The 13,773-nt window shown below is 33.8% G+C and overlaps 1 protein-coding gene across 4 annotated transcripts in view; it reads right to left on the reverse strand.

Annotated features, from left to right (window-relative positions):
• Positions 1 to 13,773, reverse strand: part of RICTOR (RPTOR independent companion of MTOR complex 2) — a 127,680-nt gene that overhangs the window by 69,653 nt on the left and 44,254 nt on the right. For all 4 annotated transcript variants that reach the window (XM_067730559.1, XM_067730557.1, XM_067730558.1 and 1 more), the window contains exons 4-6: positions 11,472 to 11,536; positions 10,250 to 10,381; positions 4,494 to 4,557 (exon numbers count right to left, since the gene is read on the reverse strand). In XM_067730559.1, the coding sequence (XP_067586660.1) occupies positions 4,494 to 4,557; positions 10,250 to 10,381; positions 11,472 to 11,536 (261 nt within the window). The remainder of the gene's footprint in view (positions 1 to 4,493; positions 4,558 to 10,249; positions 10,382 to 11,471; positions 11,537 to 13,773) is intronic.

Consider the following 13,773-nt stretch of genomic DNA (forward strand, 5'->3'; position numbering starts at 1 on the left):
AAACATACTACTGTACTACTACATTCCTGACTCCTTCCCCATTTATTATCACCACTACATCCTATCAATTTACCTCATTAACTCAACTCTTTCCACCATCAAACTCTGATTTGGGTCCTCATTCTTACTTTGATTGCTGCAACTGATATCTCATCATCTCCCTATGTCTCTCACTTGTTGCTATACTGAAAGGCAAACTTCATAATCCATAATCTATTTTTTTTAAAGTCCCCATTTTCTTTTTGGTTGTTATGGGGACTGCCCTCAGCTCTTAGAGGTTGCCCTCAGGTCCCTGTCATGGGCAGCTCACTCATGGTTATTTGCTACTTCAAGGCAGGCAGCAGTCTCTCCATAATCTATTTTTAATATTTCAAAAACTATGATGGAAACAGTATGTCTCTGGTGACAAAAACTTTTGTTGAATCTCATTTTAAATGAAAAGTTTAATTGGCAATAACATATTTGGAATACGGAAAACAGATAACATGTATCTTCAGTTTGGAAAACAGAAAGAAAAATTATGTAGTTAATTACTCTTTAATAAATAAAAGACTATTTGGTAGATGAAGTATTTCAAAATAGCAGGTCCTTGGAGTGGGAGTAGAAGAAAATGTTTTATTCTGTTTGGGTAGTGATAAATACTGGGGATAATTAATCTGTCCTGGGTGTTACTATTTATAATCCTGTTGAAAAATAAGACTTATACTCTGACAAAATTAGGGGACACAATATAACTAAACTAATATCCAGTTAAATCCTATAGAGGTTCAAAGGAGAGATCTATATTGGATAGAGTACTTGTAAATGGTTTACATCATTTAAGCAGCATTATGTGATATGACAAGTTTCAAATGAAATTATAGAATACTGTTCCACAACCATAAAATAGATGTCTAATAACCTTAGAATCTACAAAAACTTTCACATTTGTTTCTAAACAGTATTTTTCATTAATCAAAAATGTTGGAGAAGAAAGAAGAGGAAAGGGAAAAGAGGTATAAGAAACTGATCTTCCTCAGTGAGAAAATTCTAACTTATGATATTAATTTGTATTTTAATACTTACTGATCTATTATTATACTTACAAGGGGCTTGTAAGAAAAATTCCCAAGACAATAAGACGTATGTAATGTATTTTAAAAAGAGTTGGCTAGAAGCCAGACCAACCGGCTTCCAGGGCCAAATCTGCCATTAATAAACTGTTACCTTGGCAAACCAATCCTCTCTGTGCCTTAGTTTCCTCATTTGTAAATGAGGATGTATAGGATCCGATGATTTCTAGAATTTCAAGTATAAAATTCTATTCTATGAGTCTCAAGTGTAGAGCTATGAAATGGATATCGGTAATTTAAAGTTTTTACAAATGAAATCACTCTTGTTATTTTTCAGGGAAAATATACACAAAGAAACTCTTAAATTCTGTGTAAATCAGAGAATACTTTTCTTGTAAATCAGTGAGTAATCAATGAGGGAAAAGTCATAGAATTTAGTCTCTGCTGAAATAAAAGTTTAATCATCTTTTTTGCATGATAGAACAGACATATATAAAACAAATCAAAGATCATAAGTAGGTAATAAATTTGTAGAACTGCTATAAAAGAATGAGAGAAACACTGAGTTCTCTAAGGGAAATATTTAAAATTTCAGCTGAGACTGAAAGATGAATATAATATAGAAAGGGGTGGACATGAAAAGAATAGGATAGAAGCAGTGATCACAGCAGTGGTGGAGGGCAGCTTGTCTACACATATAATGGCATAATGAGACGGGTCGTAATTGGTTGCCCCAAAAGTGGGCTCTGAATGCCAAGATAAGCAGGTTGTGCTTAATACCAAAAGGATTTGTGGGCCAGTGTAGGTTTGGAAATTTGGAGAACTGGGCTTTTCACGCTGGCTTTGACAATATCTTGCTGTGTATCAAGGGCAAGTGATTCCTTTAAATGAATCCCTTTCAGCTATAAAAAAAAAAAATCTGTGATATATTAATCTCGTATTGCATGAATGTAGAAATGATATATGAAGAAAATAATGGCTTAATTAGGCAGGCAGTAAGAAAACTTTAAGTTGGATAAAGAGTAGCAAGAGCTGACTAGTGTGAAAATAATACAGATAATGAGAGAGACAAGAATCAGGAAGGATTGCCTGGATTAGAGCAAGAAAGAGACATGAAAAAATCAGAGACATTGAAAAAAAACCAAGCAAACAAACAAAATCTCCTAAATGAATGAAACAGGTGAAAGAGAAGAAAAAGTAACATGAGTATTCCTTAATTATTCATAAAGCAAGTTATCCTAAAGCAACAAATGTTTTTGCTTTTCCTTTAAAAAACATTATTACTTTCACAGAAAATTTTAAAACTGTTCTGAACGCATACAAAGAATCCACAGTGACCTAGCAGTTATATTATTAACATTAATTTCTACTAGCTCAGTTGCCAAGATGTTGCTGGAAAAAAAGAAATATGTGCTTCAATTGTTAAAAGTATTAGTGAAATTATAGTTCCTCTGGCCAATAGAGGCCACTGTTCATTCAGCAACCTTGCTTTCCCTTTTACTCTGTTTTTAGCTAACCCAAGGAGGAATCCTGTGACATAACTCTACCTTTGAGCCTGTATTTTACCACCAGGTACAAGCAGTTTTCCCGCCCTTGAATCCACAAATGATATCTGCCTTCTTCAAAAGATAACAAAATAAAATTACATTTTTGTTATGGCATTTCTGAATTGTTTCAAGGGTCTGTTTATTTTTACTGGGCTATTTTATAAATTACACTGTAACTTGTACAAAACACTGTACAAAACAGAAATAAAACATTTAGTGAATAATTCAAAGAAGCTGAATTTAATTTAATCCATTTGGGGTTCTTTTTTCATCTGAACGCAGTTTCTAAGGCAGCAACTCTCAAAGTGTGGTCCAGAAAACTGAGGGTCCTGAGGATATTTTCAGATTCTGCAAAGTGAAAACTATTTTCGTAGTAATTCAAAGACATTATTTGTCTTTTTTACTCTCACAAGTACATATGGAAGTTTTCCAGAGGCTCCACTGCATGTGAAATCACAAGAGACTGAATACAAAAGCAAATATGACAATCCAGGTACCTTCTATCAGGACAAACACTACAGAAATTTGTATAAATCTAAAATAATGCCACTCTACTCATTAACTTTATTTTTGGAAAATATAGTTATTTTTATAAAAATATGTTATTTATGTTTACTTGTAATGAGTTTGTTATTTTTTAATATGTTAATATATTTTTAAATTTCTCACTTTTAATTCCTAGTATGATAAATACTGACATATATATAACTCAAATAACCAAAGAGTTATTCTAGGTTCTTCAGAAACAAATTTTGTTTTCTTATCTTGAATTCTCAAAATCATGCAGTAGAAGAGGTTGTATGTATAAGTAAAAATCATAAACCTAATTTTTATATTTAAATATGAAGAGTCAAATCACGGTGCCAACATAACAATTTACCCTATAACAAACATTTTTTAAATCTATCTCCAATATCACTCTTAACTAGAACTGCAAACTTCTTTTAAGACAACTCATCCATTTACTTCTTCCTTACTATGCTCACCTGTGGGTACTATTACTAACCATAAGCTGAACAACTGGAAGAAAAAGGAAAAAGAGGAGATCTAGTTAATGCACAAACTCAACAGTCTGCAATTCTGGAGCATGCACTGTATTCAAAGGTGGGAAAAAAGGAGAAGAGCTAAAAAAGTTAACTGTTAAATAATCTTAGATGTTTTTACATTAAAACAAACATATACTGCATCAGTTTTATGAATTTTTAAGATGAAACATGATACTTTATGATGAAACATGATAAAATTCTTACACAAACTGTACCCTAACCAAATTAACTCTCAGTTTACTCTATTCCTCTGCCATTAGGGCATCACATCACATTAAATAACAATAAAAAAAACTCCTGGAAGGCCTCTCTCATTAGAAGCATTATGGATTATCCTCAACACCCTCTCTTGGAGAGTTTAGATTTTGACCTTTTATCCCGTACAATGGCCTGAATTGTTTATTGCAAGTGCCTACTGATGTATCCAAATTCATCTTCAAAACAATCAGCCTGTAATTATTTTTGACATTCATTTAATAGAATTAACTCCAAGCATATAATTAAGAAAAAATAAGGGTTGGGGGCAAGTAATCCTCTTTCTCCAATAACATATAAAAGCAGTAATTTCATTTATATGCCTACTGCAGGAAGAAATATTCTTTACAATAAACATTTTATAAAAAATACTGACCTAGCTATACCCACATAGAATAATTACACAACATATTTATGCTTATCTTGAAGTTTTAATACTTATTTAACTCATATAATTTTAACAAAATAAAAATGTTTAATGAGAATTCAGTCTTTCAATTTTAATAGAAAGATTTCACAGTCTAAATCGAAAAATGTAAAATGCTTAACATGAAAATCATAAATCTGCCTTTACTCTCAGACATAGAGCCTACCTTTCTGACTAATCGAAGTGCTTGTGTCCTCTCTACCTCGTTGCTCTGCTGTATGTCAATGCACCTAAATAATACATAAAATATTTAATTATTGATAAAAATCTTATTAAACAATTTTTTTGTATAATACCATGATCAGACCCATGTTCATGTCAATATAGTATTTGTAAATGTTAATACAAGTTATTTTTCAGTACCAGCAAATATTTATTTAATATCTCTAGTGATAAATACTTATTATAATAAAACATTTCAAAACTATTTCACTTAAAACTCCAGGAAAGAAGAATACAGTAAGCAATTTATAGAATTATATATATCTATACAGAAATAATAAACATATTTATAAAGCAAAATATCAGAAATCTACTGAAAAAATATTCACTTATCTTTGATAAAGTTCACAGATACTTTATTAAAATTGTGAAGGAGAAATATTTCCAAGCCTATGTTTCAGTTTAATTGTGATTTTAACCAGAGCCTAAATTTTACATTATAACTAAGTTAAAAGTCTTATATTAGCCACAATAATTCTATTTTACCAAAATATAATTTGAAATGTGACTGTACTTCAAAAGTTAATGCTCATATATCACTTAACTGACATTTCTCTATAAAATTTACTAAATTATTCAATTTCTAAAGAGTCTTTGGTATATGTGGAAGAATAATTCATTTTTACTTATGTTTAGACAGTTCACAATTCTAATCAATACTTTATACATCAATACATAGATAGTTTGCTATTCAAAAGCATTTCTGCTATCTGAATATAATTAATCTAAAACAACTTTAATAAGAAGCAAATAGACATATAATTTCATTTCTGGCCACAACAGATCAGACCAATCCTCCTGCCAAAAATAACTATAAAGGCTAAATATAGTACTTTGTAAAGCAACTGTTAAAAGGGCAATGGATAATAATCCCTGGAAAGAGAAGCACAAGCTCCATATCCACTCAGGCTTTGTCCCTGGGGACACCTGCCAAGCTCCAGTTTTAGGGGAACAGAATCCTAAAAGAAAGCAAAAATCTTCCTGTACTGGAGAGACAGACTGAACTTTAGGGCAACCAAAGTGGCTGGGACTTGAGGGGAAAAAATCTCAAAGAAAAGAAAATAGGAGTATAAGCAAGAATCTGCGTGCCATCCCCTTTCCAATGCACTTGCCAATTTCTATGTTGTACGAATGCAGAGTTAAAGTCCAAGAAACCAAGCAAAAAGCTACTGCTGAGAAGCCAAGGAACTGAGCAGAAATTTTAGCAGGTACATAATATTCTAAGAAAGATGTTAGGGCTCAAGGCTGCTCGGGATGAAGAGGTTCTGCTAAATATCTACATTTTCACTTGAGACTCCATATAGCCACTTCCTAGAGCAAAGGCAAAGGAAAAAAAAAACAAATTTTAACACAATCAGTGTGATAAGCCAACATTCCAAAAATAACATGATCCAGAGCCAAAAACTTTTAACATACAATGTTCACATCCAATCACATATAATATGAGGTATGCTTTAAAACAAACAAAGGGTTGAGTAACCAAAAACCAAGGAAAGAAAATGATAATAGAAACAGAACACAGGTGATTCACATACTGGAACTGTCATAAATAACTATGATTATTATGCTCAAGAAAATAAAGCAGAGACCTAGAATGTCTAAGTAAGAGTAAAATATAAATCACAGAAATACAATAACTGAAATTAAAAATTCAAGAGACTGAGGGCTTCCCTGGTGGCACAGTAGTTGAGAGTCCACCTGCTGATGCGGGGGACACGGGTTCGTGCCCCGGTCTGGGAAGATCCCACATGCCGCGGAGCGGCTAGGCTCGTGAGCCGTGGCCGCTGAGCCTGTGGTCCGGAGCCTGTGCTCCGCAACGGGAGAGGACACAACAGTGAGAGGCCCGCGTACCGCAAAAAAAAAAAAAAAACATGTAAGTAGAAAGTAACAACACTGAAGCACAAAGATTAACAACAACAAAGATTGAAAATACAGTAAGGGCATTAGAGACATGTGGCACAGTGAACAGATTCAGCACTCTATAGCTGGAGTACCAGGGGATAGGAGAGAAAGTAACAGGAAAAAAAACCTTTAAAGCAGCCAAAGGAGAAAAAGAAGCAACAAGAAGAGACAACTTACTGTTCAACAAAAAAAAAACAAAATCCAGAAGACAATAACTTATTTAAAGCATTGAAAAATAGTAACTGGTCAAAAAAATACCCTTCAAATGGGAAGGGAAATAGAGGATTTATAGACAAATAAAATATGAGAGAATTCAACTCCAGTATACCTACACTATGAGAAAATAGTAAAGGAAATTCAAGAAAGTGACCCAAGATAAAAGGGTGGAAATGTAAGAAGGAAGAATATTGGAACAGGTAAATAACATAGGTAAATATCACTAGTTCCAATTTAATACAATAACAGGACTATCCTGTGGGGTTACAAATATATGTAGAAATAAGGCAGAGGGGAGCTGGTGGTCAAGCTGGAAGAGGTTTCCTGCATTGTTCTGGCTGTAATAAAAATGGTAAACCTTAACATATCAAGGATAAATGTAATCTCTAGGGCAACTGCTAATAGAAGAAAAGGCTTTAAAACCAAGACATTAACAGAAGAGGAAAAAAATTCTTGATTATTCCCAAAGAAACAAAAAAGGAGCAATGCAAGACCAAAGAATAGACGTGACAAATAGAATATGAACAGCAAGACAGCAAAGTCAAATATAGGAGAAAACTAATGGCAAGATGACAAACTCATAAATATAATTACATTAGATAAAGCACATAGAACCTGCATATAAAAAACCACTAGACATAGTCTAATCCAATTAGAAGACAAAGATGGTCAAACTAGATTTAAAAAAATCTATATGATGTTAATGGGAGAGAAACTTAAATGTAAGAACAAAAAAAAAGAAAGTGAAAGGACTGAAGAGGATATATTGTGCAAACCCTAAATAAAATAAAGTTAGTATAGCTATATTAACATTAGATAACATGAACACTCATAAAAGAAGTATTACTAGGAATAAAGAGAAACATTTCATAACCAGGAAAGGATTAGCCCAATGAGAAGGTTTAACAATTCTAAATATGAATGCAATAACAAAGTTTCAAAATATATAAAGCAAGAACTGACAGGGGGACTTCCCTGGTGGCGCAGTAGTTAAGAATCCACCTGCCAGTGCAGGAGACACGGGTTCGAGCTCTAGTCCGGGAAGATCCCACATGCCGCAGAGCAACTAAACCCACGTGCCACAACTACTGAAGCCCTCGTGCCCTAGAGCCCATGCACTGCAACTACTGAGCCTACGTGCTGCAACTACTGAAGCCCACATGCCTAAAGCCCATGCTCCGCAACAAGAGAAGCTACTGCAATGAGTAGCCCATGCACCACAATGAAGAGTAGCCCCCGCTCACCACACCTAGAGAAAGCCCACGTGGAGCAACAAAGACCCAATGCAGACAAAATAAAAAAAAATTGAGTCCATGATATTAAAACTTCCTAAAAAAGAAAACCCTAGGGCCAGACAGATTCGCCGGTGAACTCTACTAATCATGTAAGGTAAAAAGCAATATCTTACATAAGTTCTTACATAAATTCTTCCAGAGAATATAAAAAGGGGGTAACATTTCCTTAGTTGTTTTATAAACATACTCTTGATACCAAAACCAAAATGAATATTAGAACAATGGAAAAATATAGGCCAATACCTCTCATAAACATAACTGCAAAAATTTTTCCACAGAATATTAGCAAACCCAATACAGTTATATGTGAAATAAAAAGACATCATTAAAAAGTGGTGTTTACTTCAGGAACGCAAACAAGGAATATAAAGAAATCCACTAAGAGTCTACAGCAAGTATCATAAATAATGGCAAAATACTGAACACTTTCAACTTGAGCTCAGGAGCAAAACATAGTTATCCAATTACCATTTCTAGTCAGTGCAATATTCTAACCAGTGAGATATGGTGAGGAAAAGAAAAATATAAGGATTGGGAAGGAAGAAATAAAAGGGTCATCATTTGCAATTAATGCTAATGTACACAGAAACTCTAAAATAACCTTAAAAACAATTAGAATTAAAAAGTGAATTTAGTCAGATCACCGAGATAAGAATACACAAAAACATTAAAACTTACAATTATTTTTCTATATATTAGCAGCAAAAACTATGAAAAAGAAAAATTTTAATTACATTAATACTATATCTAATAAATGCCTTATGATAAACCTAACAAATATGTGCAAGACCTCTCTGCATAGAAAACTACAAAATGTTGAGAGAAATTAAAGGTCCAAATAAATAAAGGTTTGGAAGATTCGATATTATTATGATATCAATTCACCCCAAATTAACACAGAGCTTCAATGCAATTACTATAGATATCCCGGAAAGTTTTATGGAAATGGACAAGTTGATTTTCTAAAATTCACATGGAAATACAGAACCCAAAATAGAGGAAAAGCTGGAGGACTTATACTAATACATATCAACACTTACTGTCAAGATGCAGTCATTTAAGACAGGGAGAAAATGGAGCAAGAATAGACAAATAGACCAAACAAAGAGAATAGGGAAAGCAAAACCAGAAACATACTTATCAGTTACCTGACTTACAACAAAAATGAAACTAATTTAGACATGAAAGGAGAATCTTTTCACTAAATGCCTCTAATATTTATTGGATATTGATAAAAATGAATTGTGACCTAACACCTATTTCAACATATACGGAATAAAAACTTTAGAAGAAAAAATAGGATATTATCGTCCAAAGAGACCAAAAACATTAACTACAAAATAAAAGACTGCTATATTGGATTTTATTAATTAAGAAGAGTAAGAAGACAAGGTAGACTGACTTGGAGAAGAAATTCTCAATACATATACTGGAAAGGAATCATATCCAGAAGATACCAAGAACTCCTACGCAAAAAGATAGACAATCCAATTTATAAATGAGCAAAAGATAAAGAGGATATCCAAATAGTCAGCAAGCAAATGAAAGGGAAACAGAAATTAAAACCACAATGAAACTCACAATGAAAACCACAGCAGAAAAGGGTATAATTAAAAACTGAAAAGAGCAAATGCTGATGAGGATGTGGAGGGATTGGAACTCTCAAACATTTCTGGTAGGAGTGTAAATCAGTACAATCACTTTGGAAAACTGTTAGGCAGTAACTACTAAAGTTAAATAAACATAAAACTTATCACCCAGCAATTCCACTCCTACATATATACCTAAGAGAAATGAGTGCACACGTCCACCAACAGACTTGTGCAAGAATGTTCAGGGCAGCTTTATTCAAAATAGCCAAACACTGAAAACAACCAAGAAAAAAATCAACAGAATGGATTAAATAAATTGTGCTCTATTCACAACATAAAATACTACACAGAAATTTTTTTTTTAAATCAACATGGATAAATCTCACAGATAACACTGAGGAAAGAAAAGAGTAATGTATACTTCCAATATATGATACTCAAGAATAGGAAAAACTAGTCTAGGATGAAAAAGGTCAGAGTAATGTTTCCTACTGACTGGGGACACAAGGGAACTTGATTGGGATGCTGAAAATGTTCCATATCTTACTCAGGATAATAGGGTAATTGGTTGTATCTACCTGTAAAAATTATCAGGCTTTACACTAAAAATGTGTATACTTTATGGTAGGTATGCTAAAACTTAATACACGATTTTAAAAAACATATAAAAACATAGGGAGCTCTAAGAAAATTACCTAGCTATTAAATAGTCCACTTTCAATTTTAGCACCTTCTGCAGAATACTGGAGTCTTGGATGAGATACCGAAGAGCTCGTAGCCCTGCCGCCCGCACTTCTTTTGCTTCATTCAATAAAGCTAACCGCAAGCTATATGAAAACAAACAAACAAAAAGTCTTGCTGCATGAGTTTCAAATACACATAAAATTATGATACCAAATCCTTCTTCAGTTGAAATAAGCAAAGCTACTTGTCATTTTACATATATAAAAATCATTCACTGTAAGCCATGGAACTTCACTAACGTTATTTTTTAATTTTTGTCTCCTTGGTATATTCCTACCAATCAAGAAAATGTTAAGAGTTTTGTTCTACCTTCTGTAGTTTATTTTATATAAACAGTGGGAAATTAAATATGCCTTTTTCAAGCTGTATCACATATGCCTCTACAGTCTATCCCCCTCTACCTACTTGTTTCACTTCTCCCAAAGAATCATTGGTTTAAACCAATAAATAAAAATACTTTAAAATGACAATAGGAAGAAACTACTTATACCAATTTTATTTTATTTTATTTTATTTTATTTTTTATTTATTTATTTTTTTTGCGGTACACGGGCCTCTCACTGTTGTGGCCTCTCCCGTTGCGGAGCACAGGCTCCGGACGCGCAGGCTCAGCAGCCACGGCTCACGGTCCCAGCCGCTCTGCGGCATGTGGGATCTTCCCGGACCAGGGCAAGAACCCGTGTCCCCTGCATCGGCAGGTGGACTCTCAACCACTGCGCCACCAGGGAAGCCCTATACCAATTTTAAACGATGCCAAAACGATGGCTATGAAACTGTAACATTAAGCCTCTCGTGGGCTTGAGCAAATCAAGTTTGCCATAGCACACTGTGTCTTAGGTGAGATCTAGAGATAACTGTACAGGTTCTTCTTGCTCTTGGGAATAATATGAGAACTTTTATTCTGCAATTTAACTTAGAAGTTTAGACTGTAGAAGTCCAGGTACTTTTCGAAAACATTAGCTTTGGTTCTTTATATTTGATAATTACAAAATATCAGTAAGAACAATAGGATAACAGTTAAAAATGCTGGAGATCCTGAATTTTTCTAACATTCAAACAACTGTTTCTATAAAATCAAAACAAGGTGTTATACTCTATTTTTAGTTTAAAATTACTAAAACTGAAATTACTAAAATCCAGAAGGGATGAGGAAGGCAACTGAACTATACTTACCAAATTATGATATCTTCATAGTTAAAACCCAGTTTTTCTTCATTGTGGCCAATATCACAAAGCAGCTGTCAGAAAAACAAAACAAGTATGCATAAACATAAGCATGTATTTTTGCTTATTTACATACATTACCTTTTTAGACTGGAATAAAAAGGTATTTTTCTCTAATAATATTTTGAAAAATATATGATTCTACTGTCTAAATATGACTTATTTCTATCATCTTATCGTTTATTTGACCTGACAGTTCTAGGTTTCTTGCCTTTGTCTGAATTAACCAGCTGTTTTTTATTATTCTTTTTTCCCCCTCCATACTCTTACTGTTTTAAAAACTATTCCTGGGACTTCCCTGGTGATCCAGTGGTAAAGAATCCGCCTTGCAATGCAGGGGACATGGGTTCGATCCCTTGTCAGGGGACTAAGATCCCACATGCCACGGGGCGACTAAGCCTGCGCGCCACAACTACTGAGCTCACGCACCTCAACTATCGCCCACATGCTGCAAACTACAGAGCCCACGCACCACAACCACAGAAGAGAAAACCCACACGCCACAGCTAGAGAGAAGCCTGCGCGCTGAAACAAAAGATCCCGCAGGCCTCAATGAAGATCCCACATGCTGCAACTAAGACCTGACACAGCCAAAAATAAATAAAATAAATAATAAATCTATGGGAAAAAAACTATATTCTTTTAGTGGTTACCACAGAGATTACAACATGCATTTTTGACTTATTACAGTCTAACAGAAACTACTACTTTACCATGTTCTCAATAATATGAGACCCCAATACTTCAACTCCATTTACTCCTCTCACCTTTCACTTTTTGTTTTTTCTATCTTTTAAGCCCCACAAGACATTATTTTTATTTTTAGTTAATATTTAGTCAATATCAATTTATATTTACTCTCAAATTCACCACTTCCATTACTCTTCACTCCAGTGGTACCTTTATGGGATGTTCTCTCTTCTGCCTAAAGAATCCTCAGTTCATTGTTGTTGATCTGTTTTATTGGTATCTTCATTTGTTTATAGCCAAGGTTGCTGGCAATGGATTTTCTTGGTTTTTGTTTGTCCAGAAATGATTTTTTCCCACTTATGTTTTTGGAGGACATTTTGCTGGATTTATATAAATTGTTAGGTTTGCTCTTTTCTTAAAACAATTTCAAGATGGCTTCCATTGTTTGTTGACAAGTCTGATATGAGTCTTACTGTTGGCTCCTTTGAAGGTCTTATCCTTTTTGGTCAGACTCCTTTCAAGATTTTTTTATCTTTGATTTCAGCACTCTTGCTGTTCAAGGGTGGTTTTATTTGCATCCCTGCTTAGGGAAAACAGAAATTTCCGAATCTCTAGGTTGATATATTTTATCAGTTTTAGAAAATTCTGTATCTCTTCAAAAGCAGTTTTGCCCAATTCTCTCTCCTCTTTTTCTGGTAATTCAAATGTTCAATCTTTTTGTGTATACCACAAATCTCTAAGTCCTCTTTTCTGTTTTCTCCTTTCTCTTTTTTTTCTGTCCTTCAGCTGGGTATTTCCTATTTATTTATCTTCTGATAAGTCTAATCTTCTATTATACCTACCTAGTGAATTTTTAATTTTACCTATCATGTTTCCATTTAACTTTGTACACATCCAATATCATAATGAAAAAATCTTTTTTCACCTATTTTCTCCACAGTTTCCTCTATTTTCTTGATATATTAACTACATTTTAAATATTTAAAGTGCTTATCATCTAAATGGAATGAATGATGTAGATAATCTCTGAGTTTGTTTTTATTATCTGTTTTTCCATTTGTTCTGGTCATGTAGTCCTGTCTTTTGGTGGAGCCTATAATCTTTGTACATAAAAACTTGCAGAGATTCCTGACTACGTTATCTTTCTCCACAAAGCGTTGAGATTCCTGACTATGTTATCTTTCTCCACAAAGCGTTCATCCTTTTCTTTGTCAGGCCAATAGACAATGGTGAGTCCATATTAGGCTGCTGCCCTGGTAATACTCAGTCTACCTATGGTTTTTCCCCCAGGTTTCAACTGAAAGCTTGTTGTTCAGGGGACCAATCTCAAGAGGATGACATGTCTCATTTTTGTTTTATAAAAACACTAGAAAGTCCACCCTGATTTTCAAAGATTTTCTGCTTAGGATTTTATATTTCCCATCCCAGGATTCAACAAATAAATGTACTGAGGGGAGAATCTCCTTTTACTTGATTTCTCCCATTTGATGGTCTCCATCAAAAGCTCTGTGCTGTTTTTCCCATGTTTCAGCAATAGTACTCCTTGGACTACAGTCTAAAT

The sequence above is a fragment of the Pseudorca crassidens genome, chromosome 3, assembly GCF_039906515.1.
Source record: "Pseudorca crassidens isolate mPseCra1 chromosome 3, mPseCra1.hap1, whole genome shotgun sequence".
NCBI lineage: Eukaryota > Metazoa > Chordata > Mammalia > Artiodactyla > Delphinidae > Pseudorca > Pseudorca crassidens.